The 12,583-nt window shown below is 40.4% G+C and overlaps 1 protein-coding gene across 6 annotated transcripts in view; it reads right to left on the reverse strand.

Moving 5' to 3' along the window:
- Window positions 1–1,176: 1,176 nt before the first annotated feature.
- The window catches only part of celf6 (CUGBP Elav-like family member 6), an 889,174-nt gene continuing 877,767 nt past the window's right edge, over window positions 1,177–12,583 (reverse strand). For 5 of the 6 annotated variants that reach the window (XM_048520803.2, XM_048520804.2, XM_048520805.2 and 2 more), the window contains one exon: window positions 1,177–1,593. Coding sequence is in view for 1 of the 6 variants with exons in the window: in XM_048520805.2 (XP_048376762.1) it covers window positions 1,568–1,593 (26 nt within the window). In the remaining 5 variants the exon portion in view is untranslated. Of the gene's footprint in view, window positions 1,594–8,306; window positions 8,407–12,583 lie in introns of all 6 variants that reach the window. The other variant, XR_007246473.2, reaches the window with a different exon arrangement.

The following is a 12,583-nucleotide window of genomic DNA, read 5'->3' on the forward strand; positions in this document are numbered from 1 at the left end:
TTTTATCCTTCCTCATTGAATAAAGATAATAGAAATGGTATAATTGTCAAGGTTGGCTAATTCAACTATTTGTCTTGAAGTTTCTTTAAATATTTAAAGATAGATCTGTCCTATTTAAGATGTAATATGTAATACGGTCATGAGTTTGGTAAGTGCAGTGGCAGGGCCATGGATATGGGTCAGGGAGAAGTGTACAGACATCTGTGGCCCATCATGAGGTGCACGTGTTGGGAGATACTTACCAAAGGCTGTAGAGTAGACTGAATTGTACTGTCAAGCCATGTTTGGAGAAATGTACCAAAATGCCAGGAGTCTTTGGCAATGCATGCAAAGCACAGAAATATTTTATTTATCGTTACCAGTTAGTCATTGCTTTTGCCTGTCTTTAAGATAATGAGCTCAACAGGGAAAATTGCTTACTTAATTATGCAAGCTGAAACTTCAGCTCCTTCAAACTGATCAGTGAAGCCAGCAGTTCCACTTTTGTTACTCTTCTGTTATGTGCTAAGGGCACCTAACCAACGAATGGTGCAGTAAAATATGGGCTCACTCGTACACTTTTTAGTGTGTGCGAACATCACCTCAAGTTTGGTCCTAGCAACAGTGGTAACAAGGTCACATAGCTCCAGAGCAACACAATCACTTCATTGCCTGAGAAACAAAATGTTAGTCATCATTCAGTTGATTTAATATGAACAGATTTAGTATTTATAGTTCGAAATAAATACCTGGGAGCAGCAACAGCAGCGTTTCTATATGTTACAAGTAACCGCTAGTGCTTTAATGGTGATAGTTTCAATATCTCATCAGCTACTGTATATAAGGACATAGCTCATGAGCCAGCTCTTCAGTAATATAAAATGAATGTTCCGCTCCCATATATTTGCAGAATCGATTGTCTCTCCACTGTCTGAGCTCCTCCCAAATCACTTAATTGTTTCTAAAATGACTCTTAAATCCTATGAAGCCGTTTCTTGTATGCAAGTTTTTTTTTCCCTAAATCACCATGAAATGTTATGATCTATTTTTTTTTGTTTTTACTTACAACTATAAGATAAGATTTAAAAAAAGTTTGGTCCTTTGGTCCCTAATCATCTAAGGAATGATATGACTTTACAGTAGTAGAACTTTTAAATCCCTGTGCCAGCTTTCGAAATGTCCCTTTATTCTGTAATATTCTTCCTGTTTCAGAAGCAAGGATGTGTCATGTTGGCTGTAGGCACACAAACTTTTCCAGCTGGCTTTGGTTTTTTTTCTTAAAAGTCAGTATTTACCATTTAATCCTCTGAAAAACAGTTATTCAGTACTTGTGGATTAATTCAGTCATGGTGTGTCACAACGTCCTCATCACAGTTCCAGTGCGAATATGATATTTTTTGTCATCATTTTTTTTGTGTTTTTGTTTTTTTTTTGTTTCCATCCAACTTTCTTCCTTTTTGGTTCCCCCCCACCCCCCCCAGTCGCTCCTGAAGTGTCTCCCCCTTTGAAATCTAATCTGTTGTCTTCCACAGTGATACAGAGCAAAATAAAAGAGTCATAGTTTTCAGACTGTACTTGTGACAAAGAATCACTGAATGCGGTGATGCTTCCATCCTGAGAGAGAGAGAGAGAGAGAGAGAGAGAGAGAAAGAGAGATGGACAGAAACGAGAAATATGGTGAATTAATAAACCAGGAAAACAGTAACTGGTAATATCAAACAATTCAGTGGCAAAGCTAGGCCCTAGAATTATCCAAAATGAATGTCCTAAATGTGCTGTCCTGTATTTTCCCTAAAATACGTCCATCTTCCAACAGTGTTAAATGCCTCATGAACAAAAGATTGGTGAATGGTAGGAATTTGCAGAAGCAAAATGGGGATTTTTCCCTTTTTCTTTTGCTCCGAATGTATGTAGCAAATATTTCTAACTCCAGCACAACATGTAGATCCCTCCGTTTGACCTGGGCTAACTGCAAGATCAAGAACAAGTACTGTCACACCAGTATATCAGTTTCCTTGTGGTACTGAGATGTAGTATACAGTCGTCAAGTTGTAGAGCGTGGAAATAGGCCCTTTGGTCCAACTCATCCATGCTGACCAGTACTCCTAAATTAATCTATCCCATTTGGCCCATACTTTCCAAATCCTTCCCACTCACATAGTCTTCCAGAAGCCTTCTAAATATCGTAATTGTACCAGCCTCCACCACCACCTCTGGCAGCTCATTTCATACATGAACCAGCGTGTGTGAAAAAATTACCCCCTTTAAATCTTTCCCCTCTCACCTTAAATCTATGCTCTCTAGTTTTGGACTGCCCCATCCTCAGAAAAAGACTTTGGCAATTCACCCTGTTTACAATATTTCTTAATTTTCTTTACACTTAGGGAAATTGTGGATGAATATCAATGTTCTGTGAAGTAAGAAATGATTGATTTTCAAGTTGAAAAACCATGATGAGGTCACCCCTCAGCTTCCAGTGCTCCAGGGAAAATAGCTTTATTCTACTCAGCTTCTCCCTATTGCTCAAACTCTCCAACCCTGGAAACATCCTTATAAACTTTCTCTGCACCCTTTCAAGTTTAACGACATCCTTACTATAGCAGGGAGGCCAGAATTGAATGCATTATGTTCTGCACAGCTGCAACATGACCTTCCAGCTCCAATACTCAGTGCATTGAGTTAGGATGTCATGTTGCAGCTGTACATAAATCACAGAAGCATTTCTATTTAAGTACGGGTGACTCCAAGCTAATTCCTTTGACCCATGAGAGGACTGACATATTTAGAAGAGAATAATGGGATACTTCAAGCACCAAGCCGGGAATTGGGAAATGGATTTGTGATAAAATACACTCTTTGTCAGCAAATGTCTGACAGAGTTCTGAGAGGTCAAGCAGTGCAAAGTAGAACAAAGGTGTCTAAAACTCAAGTCACTAGGGCATAGAATGCATGTAGGACTTGAGTCACAAGCTTCACAAAGTTAAAGAAAATAAAAGATTGTGAAATCTTTCTTTTCTCCACAGGTTAAGGGGTGTGACAAAGATTGCTTTAGAAGGAGTTGTTTTGAAGTCAAACTTGCCTTTGAAAAGTTATTGAGAAGGAGAATAGAGAAATTTACAATATTTCTTAATTTTCTTTACACCTAGGGAAATAGTGGATGAAAATCAATGTTCTGTGAAGTAAGAAATGACTGATTTTCAAGTTGTGAAGAGGCTGGATAAGCTGGGATGTCTTTTGTTGAATCATAGGAGGCAGAGGGGTGAATTATACAATCATGAGGGGCATGGATAGGGTGAATAACCATGGTCTTTTCTCCAGCGTTAGGAAGTCTGAACCCAGAAGGCTACATAGGTTTAAGGTGAGAGGGGTTAAGATTTAGAAGAGACATGGAGCGCAACATTTTCATACAGAGGGTCATGCGTATCTGGAAATAGCTGCCAGAAGAAGGGGCAGAGGCGGGTATAATTATAACACTTTTTAAACACATTTGAACAAATACATGGATAGGTAAGATTTAGAGGGATAAGGGACAAATGCAAACAAATGGGACAAGTTTGGTTTTGGAAAACTGGTCAGCATTGACATTTTGGGTTGAAGGGCCTGTTTCCATGCTGTACGGCTCTATGATTCTGTGAGACCTAAAATTCCATCATGAATGGAGTCTGATGAAATAAATTAAATGGGCTGAGTAGCATTTCCTGGCTGTGTAACTTTTCTGTTCTCAAAGCCAACCTTAACTCGTTCTGACACTTTATCAAACTGCAGCCCCAGTAAAATGTTTTATCTGCTGGGAATGGATTCTAGGAATTTCATTTGGTGCCTCACATGGTCTTCTACCTTGGAACAAAAGCAAAATTCACCTAACTGCCTGATTTTCACTGCCAGCAGCTGAGACCTTTGAAACGGGACTGTGATCAGATTCTGTGGCACTTGCATTGTTTCAACACAGTTGGACAACTGGCAGACAACCATGCCCATCTTATCACTGACTTCTCGCATGATAATCGTCCACATCGATAGAAACAAGGTCCGCAAGTTTACTTGGAGGTTAATGACATTTGTGTTGAGCCCCAGTAATGGGGCAATGAGTGGAAAGCTGAGCCTCATTCCACCATGGCTTTTACATTTCCCGTGCCTCCCTGCACAGGGAAACATTCCCTGGTGCTTTCTGACTATGTCTATCATACCTGATGTTGAATTATTGTTTCTTGTAATTCCCTGAAAAGATTATTGTATTAACTGGCCTTGCTTAAACCCAACTGCGTTCCCTCATGTAAGTTTTATAAAGCATCTGTGTTCCCATCAAGTGTGTGTGAAAGCCACTGTTCCCCTCGAAGTGTGGGCTGAGGCAACTGTATTCCCATCAAATGAGGGCAAAAGCAACTGTGCTCCCATCAACTGAGGCAATCAGAAAGCAGGGGAGGGCTGAGACAACTAAGAATGGAACCGCCTAATGGCTTGTCTGTTTTATTGAGGTTTACAAGAGTGATAATTTTCCTAATGACCAGAGTGCTAATTGGTGAACTCTATTTGTGCTATCTGAAGAACCTTTGCCGTACACAAAAGGGTGTGCGAGAAAAGGAATCTGAATGGGATGGAACAAATTTTCAAGAAATAAAATGTCAACAGAAGGTATTTAATACAGGGGATTGAATCACAAAAATGTGGAGACAGGATGATAGGAATGCTATTGTATTCATACATCTAATGATGGAATGGTTGCAAAATGGCAGGATAGAGAAGGTGACATTTAAATACAATGTTCAGAATATAGCTATTTCTATTCAGTTTTCAATTGAAGAAGTCCCAGATCCTACAGCATCTCTCATGTTCCCCTTTCCAATTACTCCCCAGGTATTTTTCCCAGTCCATCTTGAATTGATGTGATAAATACCACTCTTTCTGAGCTTGTCACCTTCCCCATCCCAACCACTACCCACATTTGGCACAGGCACACACATTTATCACTCCTGTTACCTTCTAAATTTTTGTGCAGTGTGCTGCTGTTTTGAATGTTCTTGCCTGGACTGGATATCGAAGAAATCCAACCAAAACAGCAAATTTTGTTGTGAGCTCAGTGATCAACACTGATTTTTCTCCTCCCATCACAGGAGGGAAGTTCCCTGGTCTTATAAATAGTTTTGTGTGATTACAATGGACAGATTACAACAAACAAGAGCACATAGTTCATACAGATTTGTGGACGTGGATATCTATCAGGTGATCTGGGCGTATTCCAGCTATGAATCAACCTTCTCCTCTTCTTCATTCCCTCCCCCAAAAGTGACATTCCTCTAATATCATTCGTGACAATGGGAGCCATTGCCTGACTTGCTTTTGGGCAGTGTTTGGGCATCAACTGACATGCCAACAGGGCAAACTTCTGAAACAGCAGCCCTAGCCAATTTTAATTCACTCTTCCAGCTCTGCTACACGGCCCATTCAAAGGCACAGATGCCAACTGAAGGGCTTATTTCCCATCATGGCTGAAAGGAGCCACCTCGCCAGAAGATCAGTGATGGGATTTTCCTATCCTGTGCCACTCAGCAAAAGGAAACAAGGTCAATATTTGCTCAATATTTACCAGATTGAAGTTGCAGAAAGCCTCTCTGGCTATCTGCTCCATTGTCTTTGTGCAGATATCACTCAGTCTGGAATGTTTCTAATTAAAGCTGTGGGAGTAATGGGGAGGGAGGGAGTATGAATTTTTTCCAGTTTAATTGCTATGTGCATTGATTGTCTATTGTGAATTCTAACACGTGGTTACACATATTGCAAATGAAATGATGAAACTTGAAGGAATGGGATGTTCAAATGTCAACTGGTCTGGCTTTGCCACTGAATAACAGCAAGCTTAGCTATTCATCCAGTCTCAAGGATCCACTGAACCTGAGGGTTACAGATACATCCAAGCTTCTTAAATTAACAATTTTCACCAAAAATAAATTGAAAATGAACAAAAGAGAACAAATTAAGTGGTTCATATGCTGGCACTTATGCATGCTGGGATAGAAATAACAATCATGCTCATTTTAGTCTCCATAGAATGCAAACACTGCAGCTTTTTCTGATACCAGAAATGAAACACAATCACGACTGGCAACCCCACAGCAACACCAATATCCATCGGAGGACCCTTTTCATTTGCTTTACGATCTTCGCAGAGCTACAATGAGTTACAATAGATGAGGTAACACAAAATTGCCTTGCAGTATGCAGCCCATGGCCTGCTAAACCCTGCTGCTCTCATTACTGCCTTGTATTAGTCGGCGTTCGTGTCAAACTTAATGGACTCTCCTGGATTGGCGGGAGGCTACAGACACCTTTAGGGGAATGTGATTGCAGGAACATTACTTTGCACATACAGAAGTTTTGTATTGCACCAGAGCAGTTGTGAAGAGGGTCTTGAGTTAAAGCAAAGGAAAATTGCAACATTTTCTTTCACCTTCGCAAAGTTTTTACATTTTCTTATCAAGTGGTTCAGAAATGCTATTACACCTGTCTGGAGTAGGTGGGATTTGAAGCTGGTAGGGACATTACCACTGCACGACAAGTGCTCTCTTTGCACAGTTTTGATGACTGTATCTCACCAGAAGCTTCATTTTTGTGTTATGTTACAGCATCTTGCAGGAGAAATCAATTTAGTTCAAATACGTTGAAGTGTTTAAGAGTGGAGTCGAAAACCGTCAAATGTCTTGAGGTGGATGTTAAATAATTTTCCAAGTTGGGGACAGGGATGCTTTATTCAGATTAATTTTGAATGGAAAGAGGTGACCCAGAATTGAAAGTGGATCTTGTGCAGTTTGTGAGAAAATTTTAAGTATTGAAGCACTTTTAGTGCAATGATGGATTTTATTTCTGTGCATTTAAATCTATAAACTTGCTTTAGCAGATGTCTTTTATAGTGCGGATATGGACTCCAGAAACAGAAGGGACTGGTCTAAGGGCAGACTAATTCCTCAAGAATCTGAACTGATTTATGAGTTTTACACTAAATGATCATTTATTTTACCACTGAATGTAGATTCTGAAGGAAGCAGCCAAGTCCTGCTGCTCATTTTCCTCATCCCAATTGTGCTCCTTTCCCATTTCCTCCATAATGATTGTAACAAGATCAGCTAGATGGATCTCATAGAATGTACATTCCTAGATTGGTGCTGTTAATCTGTCAATCAGGGAGCCGTAGCTGAAAGTCATAAACAGGAGCGTCAGACATCCTTTTCACTCAGAGAGCTGGCTCTGAGGAAGTAGGATCAGTGTCAAGGACTCTTTTTATGTGTAAATAAAGGGTGACTTGCTGACGAGATACCAGCCTCTGTTGAGTTATTTCAATCTCCTTCCTCTTCTTTGGCCCTACTCCCTTGCCCAGCCTCGCTGACTCCCTCCATCCCTCCTGGCCTATTCCTTCCCATCAGCCCTCTGTTCCACTCCACTGTGGTCCTTGTGGAATTGGTGTGAAGTTTCTCAGGACAATTGGTAGCTGTCCTTCATCTCAGTGACAATAAGCTAATGAACCCTGAGGAGGCAGGCAAAATGAGTTTTTTTTTCTCCCAGTGACTAGTTTACCTGAAGTTTTCCACTCTGCCATTTTAACCTGGCTAAGATCTCCATGGAAACACGTGAGTACGGGGTCATATCAAGATGATTAGATATTAGCATGGTTTTAATCTCAAAGCCTGAGTAATGATTATTAGAGACTTATTACTCACTTAATAGCATCACTTTTAACTTGAAATGAAGCAAAAATGCTCGAGTGATCTGATGGGACTGTGCTGGGATTTTGCAACAGAGTAGCATACCGGCAATTTTGTGTCACATATTTTCAAAAGGATTTTGATGTAATGGGATGATATGCAATAATACTGGAAATGCATGAACATCAGGTACTCTGTTATGACTCAAGTGAAAAAGGTCCCTGAATTTCTCCGCTACTTTTGTAGATAGTCATTAAAAATGGAGACATGAAGAAGGCATCACTTGCTCACATAGATACTCATAACCAGTGGTGAAATAGCAAGGAGATTGCAGGAATAAAGCCAACTGTATATCTAATTGTTTTTTCTCAATAATATATCACACATTTAATAAGGCACCACAACACGTAACTCACACTACAACAGCAAAAAGGTCAAAGGTCACAATCTGGTCAAGGTAGACCAATCAGCACTCCAAGTTTACTTACAACAACTACCAACGGTACCATGGGCAATAATATTCACGCACGTCACAACCGCAAATAAAAAACGTGACCCCACGTCATGCAATGCAGCGACAGTCTGTCACATGACGTCATCAAATGACACCTTCACTGCAAACGGGCAACTTACGGGTTGGGAAATGTCTCCCCCATGACTGTTAGAGTCGCTAGGTTACATCACAGAGTTTGAGAATGACTTGTGGTCATCTGGAGCTATGATTAGGCCCTGCCTGGTTTGGTTGTGGTTAGTTGTAAAAGAAGAAAAAATGTTTGGAGATGTAGAGCAATCCTGTTATCTTGACTGTATTTTTAAAAAAAAGTCTTTTCTCTCTAGTATGACTTTCTTTCTATTCTAATAAAGCATTTTTACCTTGGCTGTACAAAACTGTTTCAACAACATAAAGACATTCAACAGGGTGCAACAACAGAACAAGGTAATATTGTGCTCAAAGGGCATTATTACAGCATTGGGTTCAACACTTGACTGATCCTGCGGACTGTACCAGAGCTTCACTTACTGCCATAACGTTTTACATCTCCAAATAATTACTTCACACATACTTCTCAGTTGGAGTGTCGTGTCCAGTTCTGGCCATTATATTTTAAGGAGTGTAGTTCTTAAGACTAAAGGGATCAAATGGTATGAGGAGAAAGCAGGAACACCAAATTGAGTTGGATGATCAGCCATGTCCATTTTGAATAGTGAAGTAAGTCTGAAGGGTTGAATCACAAATTCATGCTCCTATTTTCTGAGTTTCTATGATTTCAGGGCCTTTAGAGAAGGTGTAAAATACATTTATCTGAATGGTTCTGGGGATGAGTTCTTTAGCCATATGAAGATACTTGGATTGTTATCCATAACAGAGAATGTTAAACAGGGGGTGTTTAAGAGATATTTGAAATTGAGTTTGACAGAAAATAATAGGAGAAATTTCTATCACTTGCAGGAATGGCAGTAACTAGAGGACATAGAGTTATGATTTGACAAAAGAGCCAGAGGGAAGAACTGGGGTATTATTTTTACACAGCAAGTTATTATGATTTGAATAGTCTGTGGAAGCAAATTCAATAATAAATGTCAAGAGAGAATTGGATAGGTATTTGAAGAGATAAATTGCTGGACAAAATGAGGACCTCCTGTTCTATAATATTTAATAAAAAGGTCTTTTTCAAAAAAGTGTTACGTATTTTGTGCCATCTTTTTGCAATAAAGATTAGTGGTCTTCTCAAAAAAGCAAAGACATTTTCAGAATAGGAAATGATCATCGAGTCCAATGATTCTGTCTCTTTTTAATAGAGTTCAAGCCTTTTTACTTTGGGATCATCCCCCTTCACTCCTCTTTGCACAAGTCAGTAGTTCCTTGCACCATGATCCTATTCATGTGTCTGGGCTGAACTCAATCGTCAGACTATTGTACCTGGCTTCACAAATACCTACCTTTGTGCAATTCTTGCAGCAGTAAATGCAGTGCACAGTTTGTGTACACTGGGGAGGTTGAAGATTTATTTAATGGTCTGCACGGACTAACTACTAATACGTAGCAAAAGTAATGTGTTCAGGCTTAGGAAGCAAAACTAAATACAGTCATGTGTCCCATTTCTGATTACTTTCCATGAATTACTTATTAGAAAGTGTTGGATGAATAGACTGTGAAGACTCAGTTAATGTACTCATGTCATGTATAAGTATTTAAGAGCAGCACTGGAGAGCTACATTGCACTGCCGCAATGATTGTGTTAAATTAACGTTCATAATGTTCTTGTTCGGAAACCATCCTGCCGTACCTCGGAAAAAGTATCACATTTGAATTGTTCTCAAATGTCTTCATCATTTGAATTTTATTGAATGGTATGTTTTATGCAGTGGTGAATTCTACTGAAATTTGCTGCACTATCTCCTTCTAAATGACGAGTGCCATGACATTAAAGTTACAGAAATCTTTAGGGGGGCACGGTGGCTCAGTGGTTAGCACTGCTGCCTGACAGTGCCAGGGACCTCAGTTTGATTCCAGACTTGGGCGACTGCCTGTGTGGAGTCTGCACATTCTCCCCGCATCTGGATGGGTTTCCTCTGGGTGCTCTGGTTTCCTCCCACAGTCCAAAATTGTGCGGGTTAGGTGGATTGGTCGTGCTAAATCACCCATAGTGTTCAGGCTCGTGGTGGAAATGCAGGGTTACAGGGATGGATCTAGGTCGGATGCTCTTTGGATGGTTGGTGTAGACTTGATGAGCTGCATGGCTTGCTTCCATGCTTTCGGGATTCTATCTTAGTGTGGAATGCAAGATAACACAATATATCAGCTACTGAAGAAAATGAATGGTAAAACACTTCAATATTATTTAATCATTTACATGGAAGTGGTCACTTTGTTGTTCTTGGACCTAATACAGGAGGGCATTGGAGATCATGAAAAAGAAGGCAATATTGGACTTCAAAGTCGATAGAATATAGTGAAAGATTAAAACACAGATGTTTCATTTCATTGCAACAGAAGAGGTTAAATGGAATTATCTGATTTAAAAGAGCATTGCTTCCTCTAGATTAAAATTAAGTGTAAATTTAGGCTTAAAACTAAAGTTGAAAAGTAGACAGTTACTTTGCATGCAAAGTTACTTGTGTAAAGAACACAAATCTATTAAAGCTAAATCAATAATATTCAAGGAGAAATTTGATTAAATATATTCAGAAGATAAAGGATACAGGGGAAATAAGATAGCTGTGATGTGATATTAGAACTGGCAGACACATGATGGGCTGAACATTCCCACTCTGTGGTGATCCTTCCTGGATTTTGTCAACAGATAAAGGGGACACAATGATCCACTGGATTGCAACTTACTAAAGGCTCCCAAAAGCTTTGTTACAGTCCTAACAGGCAGTTTCAAGTGGTCTGATCCTAGGACCCAGGACTGGCTATAAGGTTAAGGGATCGCCATGAGTTCCACATCCTCCTCCAATCAGTTTCAAGCATTACTGGCACTGCAGCAGTGCCAGGAGGTAACAGCTGGCTGGCTTGTGACAAGCAACATAAGCCACGTGTAGCCAGCCAGTCATCTCTCCACTGTTTAAGTGGGAGTCGAGAACTAGCAAGCATTGTCCAAATAGTAGCGCTAGCCCAGGGTGCCAATTCGTTACAGTATAGCTAAGTACCGAAGCACTCGGGTTTTCTTGGGTCATTACAGAGGGCTGGTGTAGCATCAAATTCAGTCTCGTTTTCAAAATTCAATCAGCAATGTCACTAGATGAGATCACCTGTGTGCAATACAGATACATCATTAGCCCTTTTGTTCATTGAGTTTTATGCAAAATAAGGCATGAGAAGGGTGCCTAAGGGTACAATAAAACAAACGGTGTCAACGGTTTCTCAGCAACAGTGCTAAAATGTTTGCTCTTAAATGGCAGAGGGGTAAACCAGCTTACACTTTTTCCTTTGTCCTATGAACTTTGACTGAACTGGATTATCACCTCTTCTGAATAAGGTGCAGAGTCTCATTTTAGTTCCATTGTTATGAGAACTCATTGGTATCTGCGTGGTCCCAGTTCACTGCCAGTGAAATTTACATTCTGCCTCTTATTTTTGCATCGATGAGAAAACAAAACAATTTATTCCCACGTTATTATATGGGTTTAATAGTTACCAGGACTGAATTTGCCCTCTGTATTAAAAGAAAAGAGACACAGAGGAACAACTTCAATTGGAGTGTTGTCGTATCCAAACACAAGCATCGAATGGAACAGGCTTGGATCTGAGTCGATCACATCCCAAGGGATCATGTTAAGGAATCCACTTGCTGGTACTTTCACTTATCACAGCAGTAGATTGTAAGAAATGTTATCTTTGGGAGTATTATTGAATAGCCAGTAATTGTATGCTTTCACTTTATCATAGAATCCCTACAGTGTGGAAACAGGGTCTTCAGCCCAATAAGTCCACACCGAACCTTGGAGCATACCACCCAGACCCATCCCCTTTAACCCACCTGATCTACACCTCCCTGAACATTATAGGCAATTTAGCATGGCCAAACCACTTAACCTGCTCATCTTTGGGAGGAAACCCACGCAGGCACAGGGAAAATGTGCAAACTCCACACAGACAGTCGCCCGAGGGTGGGAATCGAACCGAGGTCCCTGGCGTTGTGAGGCAGCCGTGCTAACCACTGAGCCACCGTGCCACCCTATTGATAGAAGGTGATTTCTATTCCCTCTTCTCCTCATTGATGTAAAAAAAACTCTTCTTAGCAGCCAGAGGGAGGTATGAACAGAGAGACTTGGCCTGGGGGAGAGTCTCAACAAATGTCTGACAAAAGCTAACAGATGGTTTTGCACATGCAATAAGCTGCAAGTGGACCTCGAGGCGGAGTGATAGCCTGGGAAAGGTCACGCTTCATCTACCTGATCCTTGG

The sequence above is a fragment of the Stegostoma tigrinum genome, chromosome 36 (assembly GCF_030684315.1).
Source record: "Stegostoma tigrinum isolate sSteTig4 chromosome 36, sSteTig4.hap1, whole genome shotgun sequence".
NCBI classification, from domain to species: Eukaryota; Metazoa; Chordata; class Chondrichthyes; order Orectolobiformes; family Stegostomatidae; genus Stegostoma; species Stegostoma tigrinum.